The sequence below is a fragment of the Fukomys damarensis genome, unplaced genomic scaffold (genome assembly GCF_012274545.1).
Source record: "Fukomys damarensis isolate Sample0158 unplaced genomic scaffold, DMR_v1.0_HiC HiC_scaffold_37, whole genome shotgun sequence".
Taxonomy (NCBI): Eukaryota; Metazoa; Chordata; class Mammalia; order Rodentia; family Bathyergidae; genus Fukomys; species Fukomys damarensis.
The window spans coordinates 27,111,417-27,118,870 of NW_022900949.1; the positions used below are offsets into that span (position 1 = coordinate 27,111,417).

At 61.7% G+C, this 7,454-nt stretch overlaps 1 protein-coding gene across 1 annotated transcript in view; it reads right to left on the minus strand.

Moving 5' to 3' along the window:
- Positions 1 to 7,454, minus strand: part of Fbln2 (fibulin 2) — a 52,871-nt gene that overhangs the window by 560 nt on the left and 44,857 nt on the right. Inside the window, exons 14-18 of the mRNA XM_010617267.2 lie at positions 7,077 to 7,300; positions 5,935 to 6,051; positions 5,593 to 5,721; positions 1,127 to 1,250; positions 7 to 252 (exon numbers count right to left, since the gene is read on the minus strand). Of these exons, the coding sequence (XP_010615569.1) occupies positions 7 to 252; positions 1,127 to 1,250; positions 5,593 to 5,721; positions 5,935 to 6,051; positions 7,077 to 7,300 (840 nt within the window). The remainder of the gene's footprint in view (positions 1 to 6; positions 253 to 1,126; positions 1,251 to 5,592; positions 5,722 to 5,934; positions 6,052 to 7,076; positions 7,301 to 7,454) is intronic.

Genomic DNA, 7,454 nt, shown 5'->3' on the forward strand with positions numbered 1-7,454 from the left:
TCCAGCACCGGCCGCTGCAGCGAGACCACGCCGGTGTAGGCGTTGAGCCGGCGCGTGCCGAAGTAGCCCTCCTCGTTGCCCCGGGTGATGGTCAGCGAGATGGTGTCGCCCGTGAAGGCCGGCGCGGGGCCGATGCGGAAGATGTGCGCGGGCACCAGCAGGCCGGTCTGGAAGTTGAGCTGGTAGTAGGTGATGCGCGCCGGCGAGCTCTGGCACTCCCCCAGGTCGTGGCACGCCGTGCGCTCGCACTTCCTGCGGGGCGGAGAGCGGGCCCTGGTTGGTGGACGGGGCTTGTGGGGTGGGGCCTGCTCACTGGGAGGGGCCTGGTTGGCTGACAGGGCTCTGTAGGCGGAGCCTCCTCAACAGACGGGACTCTAGGGTCCAGATTTGTGGGGTGGGGCCTGGTCGGTGGGTGGGGCTGCGTGGGCGGGGCCCGGCCGGACGGCGGGGCTAAGCGGGTCCCACCCCTGGAGCAAACGGACAGCCTCGCCCCGCATCCACAGCGCTCCTAACAGCCCCATGGGCCCCGTGTATAGACAGCAGGAGGCACAGTCCTACTCATCCCTGTCCTTCCATCCTTCTGACCCTTTCTCCTTCCTCCCTCCCGCCCATCCTCCTGCCTGCTGCACCCACGCCCTGCCCGGTCCCCTCAGGCTCCCTCTGACAGCGCTTAGCTGTGTGGCCCGTGGCAGAACCCATGCGCAGTCACCTCCAAGGCTAGCTGAGGTTAAAGGACTGTCACTCGCTCTTCCGCCAGCTCGCTTTACACTGGGGGACGCGGGCCACAAGCTCCCCCTGGAGAGGCCCAGAGGCGTGGAGGGGCTGAGCCTCCTGCCCAGAGCCATGAGAGCAGGTGGGTGGGACCCCCAGGCCCCTAGTGGCTCCTGAAGATGGTGCGGCCCCTGGAAACAGCCAGTGACGCTGCTCACGTGTTCACCGCCTGAAGATGCCAAGTGTCGGAGAATTCCTTACGCAGCAGATGATGGGTTTACTGTGCGTGCGTGTGCGTGCGCGTGCACACGCGGGAGCAGGGCAGGAGTTGGTCAAGGCGGGGCCCTGTCACCTGGCCGGGCAGCATGGGCGCAGGGCGGGGTCCCGGGGTCCCTGCCCGGGTCGGGGCACTCACGTTTCAGATACTCGGACGTAGTTGGGAGGGCACTCGAAGCGCAGGCAGCGGAAGCTGCCCTGAAGGTTGTGGCAGGTCTCAGCCTCAGAGCAGTTGTGTGTGCCCAGTGCACACTCGTCCAGGTCTGGGGAGCAGAGGGGAGGTGAGGGGGGGCCCCAGGGCCAGGATAGCCCAGCCTGTACAACTCATCCTGGCTTTGGGAATGTGGCTCCTGTGCCACTCCGTACCACGCTGTGTCCAGACATCCCCCAGGGCCTCATGCGGCCATACGTGGGGCTTTTCAGAGGTGGCTGGGTCTAGGGCGTGACGCTGAGACGGACCCAGAGCGATCCAGGGTTAGGGGTGTGTGTCACAGCCCTGCGCTAAGCCGGTAGCCTCACCAGAGTATGAAAGGGGCAGAAAGAGGCTGCGATGGCTGCTTGTGCCTTGTGGCTTTGCTGGCTTTTGCCTGCTGTGAACTGATTCTCCCCTGCGGTGCCCCCTGCGTGGAGCTAACTATGAACTGAAACCTCACTGCCCTGACTGTGGGTGTCGGGTTATTTTGTCTCAGCAAAGTAAAGCAGCCGGATCTCACTGTCAGCCGTGCGGCCTTATTCCTACTCCCATGGCTTCTCTCTGCTCTTGAATGAAACCCAAGTGCCTCCCGAGGACGCCAAGCCCTGGCCCACCCTTCCACGTAGCTACAGCACTGCTGGACACCTCCGTCCTCCGCCCCAACACCTGACCGGACCTGCACCCGGGTCTGTACGGACGCTACCGCTTCTGCTGGGACACTCTGTAAACACCTTCCCCAGCTGGCTCTTCGGTGGGGCTGGAGGTGGAACCCAGGGCCCCATAGACACCGGGTAACTGCTCTACCCCTGGTCTACACCTCCAGCCCTTAAAAAATTATTTTTACCTTGAGATAGGGTCTTAAATTGCCCAGTCTAGCCTTAAACTTGAAATCCTCCTGCCTCAGCCCCCAGAGTAGCTTGGATTATAGGCATGGGCCACTACTCCTGGCTTCTTATTGCTCGGGCCTCCTGCCTCCCCTGCCCTGGTCCTCCTCGCCCACGGCCGCCATCCTGCGCTGCGTGTTCAATCATCCCAGACTGCTCAGCCCTCTGGAGCACACCGCAGATGCCCCGCCCGAGTCTCTCTCACACTTCCTGTGAACTCACAGAACCGACACGGCCCAAGCACACCCACACAGTGACCAGACACGCAGATGCACACTCCGGGAAGGTGTGTCCACACGAAGCCCAGAGAAGCAAGTGTGTTCGTAAGCTTGGATTGTGGGTCCTCATGACTCCCCTGGGGGGACAGGCTGCCCAGCCGTGAGCAGGAGCCCCACTGGTCGTCAGCGACACCCTCTACGGCTGCGGTTTGTTTTCCTACTGGCCCTGCACGGATTTCTCCTCTCTCAGTCCTCAAACCAGCCCTGTTATCCACAGGCCACCACTCTGCCGAGGCATGGGAGGGAACAGAGCCCAGAGAGGGACACAGTCTTGGCCCAGGTCACACCGCGGTCAGCAGGACAGCTGGGCTGGAAGCAAGGTCTGCTTTGATGCTAAAGGTGGCGCATATGTCAGATGCCAGGCTGGCTCCTAAAGGTGGTATCAGAGCAGCGACCCCACCAGCCAAGTGGGGGACCACCTGCCATCACCTGTGTCCCCATGGCCATGGGCCCTCAGGTCCTCCTTCGGGGCGGCAGGGATTAGCTCCCTCCCCGGGCCTCACTTTGCTCCTCTGTGAAAAGGGTCACCCTCCCCCCTCCCCAGGGTGGCTCCCAGTAGATGGGGGACGTGGGGGGATGCAGCCCAGCCAGGAGGCTGCTTCCTGCAGATGGTCACTAGTGAGTCCTCGAGATGATAGGGCCTCTCCTGCTCCCCCACCTCCTTGCCTCTGCCCTGGGCCTGTGTGGACGGAGACCCTCAGAACTGGGTGCAAAGCACTGTGTGTGAGGACCCGACTTTCCGGCCACCCCAGGCCTGTGCCACCAGGCTCCTGTGTTGGGATTTGGAAAGGCCGGCGTGGGCAGGACAGCCCTGCAGCCAGGTGACAAAGAACATGGGGACAGAGGGACACTGCAGAACGCAGCTCCCAAAGCAAAGGCTTTCTCAGGCCTAAGAAAATGCTCACCATTTCCAGAGAGCACTCCACTACTATTACAAACACACAGCACCGACCCTGGGTATCAGCCAGCGCGCAGCCCCAGGGCCGGACAGACCCCTGGTCACCCTACCAGGCAGGACCTCGGCTCCAACTGCTTCCAGTGCCACAGCCCGTGCGAGCCCTGCCCATTGCCGTCACACTGCAGGGCTCAAGAGCCGGCATCTAACCCTGAGGCAGCCTGGGCTACACCGGGTGAAGAGAAACTGTCCGGGCCACACAGCAAATCCAGAACAGACGCTTACGAGTAACCAGGCTTCCGTTATGCCACAAAATAACACGAGTCCAAGTGTAATAGTGAAATGGAAAATTTGTCTGCGTAATCACAGTCAGTGCCTGTCTTCATGGGCACACACGCAAGCGAGCTGAGACACTCGCTGGTCACCGCCGCGCGTCACCTGCAAAGCTGCATGGCTATGTGCTACATCGGACCCACCGCATTCCCATTCAACCGTGCTTGGCAGGCACAGGACGCGGGACTAGCACAGCACCGTGCCCCTGCCTGTGTGCATTCACCTGTGGAGTCTGCCCTTGAGGACAGCACCACAGGCTCATACAATAGCTGGGCATGGCAGCACATGCCTATAATTGCCTATAATCGTAGCACTCTTGGAGGCTGAGGCAGGAGGATTGCAAGTCTGAGCCCATCCTAGAAATGTAGTGACTTAGCAAGACCGTGTCTCAAAATGGGAAGAAAAAAATTAAAAGGGGACTAAGGATGTAGCTCAGTGTGAAGGACCTGGGTTCAATGCCCAGCACCACCACCAAGAGAAAAATCACATGCTGTTAAAAGTTTACAACCACATGGGGCTACATTACTAGCTGTCCCAGGCCACATGTCCTGTGGCCACAAGGCTGGACACCCCTGGTTTAGGGAGTGATGGTAAGGAAAAGTCCACATCTGTGCACTGGAGGGGCGGTTTCTATTTTCAGGATTATTTTGAACCCACAGTTGAATCTGCAGATATGAGACCTGAAGATACACAGGGCCAACTCTGTGTGTGTGTGTGTGTGTGTGTGTGTGTACAGCAACATTTAGCAGCAGCTCCTGTCCATTCAGCACCTCGGCCCAGCATCCTGACCAGGGTATGGCTCTAAATGAGGAAAGCAAGACAGGCTCTGCCTCAGGGGTGCATACTCTACAGACAAGGCTGAGGGGACAGCGCCTTCCTGCTTCTCCGTCCTGTTTGTGACCTTGAAGGGTGCTCCCGAGGTCACACATGCTCCCTGTGGCCAGCATCCCCTCCTCCTCCCCGTAGAACCTGGCACCCCAGGGTCCAGTCTGGGTCCTCAAAAGGCCAGAACACCGAAGGCACAGCTGCTTAGCTTCACAGGTTCTGGGAGTGACTCAGGACTCAGATGGACCCGGGGCCGGGCTTTCCCTGAGCCCATGGATTACGCAGCAGAGGCTGCGCATCCAGGGAGCCCACGGCAGCTTCCAAAAGGTAGACACTGAGCCGCCACTCATATGAGTGCACGCAGGGCCTCAGGACTTAGTTTATCCCTGCTTTTTTCCCACATCCACCTCCAGTGAGGACCAAGTACACACCATGAGGACCGAGCGACACTTACACACCAGGCCCGCTGGAAGATGCCAGGCTTCGCTCTCCCATCCCATCCTGCATTCTAATTCAATGGCCGAGACCCCCAACTTGATCTCAGGACCCTTGGTAGGAGCACAGACACCTGAAGTATGCGGTCTCAGATCGCTGTGGCCCTAACTCTGTCCCCTGATCTGACCAGCGGCCTCCAGGCTCTGTGCAAGTCTGGAGGGACGCATTCCCAGAAGCCAGGTGGAGGGCAGGTATTTTGTGTGCCGGGGGGCTCAGTGGCCAGTTCTTCGACAGTTGATGCCTGTCCTGCACCCAAGTTTAGAGGACAACGGCAAAAAAGACGGCCATGACTCTTCAAGGTCACGAAGCCTGGTCCCTCCAGGGATGGAGTCCCCTCTACTGCAGATCAGACAGGAGACTGCCCGGCCCCAACCTGCACGTCCCCTGGAATGGGGTCCCTTCCCCACACAGGCCTCCCTGGGACCCTCTCCCCTCGTCCGAGGGGCCCACCCCCTACCCCGTCCCTGGACAGCACTTCAGAGACTCAGGAATGGTGACTGAGGCCCCAGCCCTCCCTGGAGAGTCCCCGGCCTCATTAGCACCCCCGCCGTATCCTGCCCACCTCCCAGGGAAGGCAGTGTGCACCTGGGAGATCTGAGCACTGCGGGCACAGGGAATTCTGCATCCATTCACAGTGCTGTGCTCCGAGTGCCCAGCAAACCGTGTGAGGACCACGGCGCCCCGGTGGCGGCCACCGCTTACCCTTGCAGGACCTGCCGTTGGCCATCATGGTGTAGCCCTGCTCCGGGCATGCGCACTGGTAGCTCCCGGGCACGTTGAGGCATCGGAAGGTGCACAGCATGGCGGCAGCCTGTGCACACTCATCGATGTCTGCGGAGAGGGGGTCGCCGCTCACTGAGGGCCTCGTGCACCTGCACGACCCCAGCCCGCCACAGACAGCCTGTCCCCGTCACAGCCACGACTCCCACTCCCGTGCTCTCCACGGCTTTGATCCACAACCGCTTCCCGCAGCGGGGGCCGGTCTCGGGCCACACACCCTGACCGCACACCCACCCGACCCTGGCGGAGGAGAGGAGCGCCCACCTCTGCAGGTGTGCCCATCTTCCGCCAGCTGGTAGCCCTGGCGGCAGTAGCACTGGTAGGAGCCGTAGATGTTGGCACACTCTTGGCTGCAGCGCTGGGTCTCACACTCGTTCACATCTGTGGGGACACCGGGCGGTGGTCAGGGTGGGGTCCTCACAGCCCAGAGACGAGGCTCACGCCCCAGCTTACATGCGGCTGCGGCCTTGTCTCAGGAGAACTACAGTTCCAGCCAAGCTCAGGCACCAGTGGAGAACCAGCTGCCCCCAAAAGGACAGGGGCATGGGTAGAGGCAGTACAGTACCGGGAAAGTGACGATCACAGCGGGGCTCTCCCTGCCCGAGGGTACTGTGTGGGCACAGCACCGGGCACAGATGGCTCTGGGTGGTGTCACACGCGGCCAACTTGGACTCAAGGCCTGGGGCCCCCTGCTGCCTGGTCGCCCGGGCTGGTACATGGGAGAGGGTGCAGTGACTGTGTGTGTGTGTGTGTTTGTGTGTGTGTGTGTGTGTGTGTGTGTGCGCGCGCAAGGGGGAATTAACCAAGGGCTTAGAAAAGCAGAGAAAGGCTCAGGAGTGTGCTGGGTGGGCTGCAGTTTCAAGAGAGCAGTCAGAGAGGAAACCTTGGTGGGGCTGTGGGAGGCGGGCCTTCCCGGTGGAGGGCAGGGCCCGGCGCCTGCAGCGCAGAGGCCCGAGGAGGGAGCGTGCCTGTGCTCTCGGAGCAGGGCAGAGGCCGGTGTGGCTGAAGTTTGAATCCATCTGTGACATGCACACACCACTCAGTTTTCTACAAATATGGATATTCTGGCTACCGGAAAGCCACGAAGAGGAGGCTGCTGAGGGAGGACCTGAATGCTGGGCGGCAGATGAGGGTGCCCCATGGCCACCACCCACTTCCGTGGCCCCTGCTCTTAATCCCTTCTCTGCCTCTGCAAACCTGGCTTCGGTTCCCCTGCCTGCAACTCCTTTCACCTGCAGTGTGTGCGCCCAGGTCAGCCCCAGGATAGGGATGCAGAAGCCTGAGGCCAGGGCTGAGGTCAGAGGTAGGGTGGGCGGGGGCTATAGACCAGAGTGGGCGGGGAAGTCGACCGGGTGGGGCGGGGCTAGCGGCCTGGTCCCCCTTGTGGGCGGGGCCAGAGGCAGTACCTTCGCAGTGCTTGCCATCCGCGGCCAGCCGGAAGCCGCTGGCACAGGAGCAGCGGTAGGAGCCCAGCGTGTTCTCGCACGTGTGCTGGCACAGCCGGCCCGGCGAGGTCCAGCACTCGTTCACATCTGCGGAGGGGTCGGGTAGCCGTGGGCACTGGGTGGGCGGCGCAGGGAGGGTGGAGCTCACCCGAAGCCCTTTGCCCACCCAGGTCCACCCAGGCAGAGAAACACGTAGGGATGGGGAACACGGAGGGAACAGGGAACAGGCAAAGAGGCACTGAGACTGCGGCCCAGAGGAGCAAAGACCCAGGGGGGTGCCCAGCCGCAGGGAGAAGCCTGCAGGAGGCCCAGCCCGGAGCGGCAGCAGGGTCTAGGCCA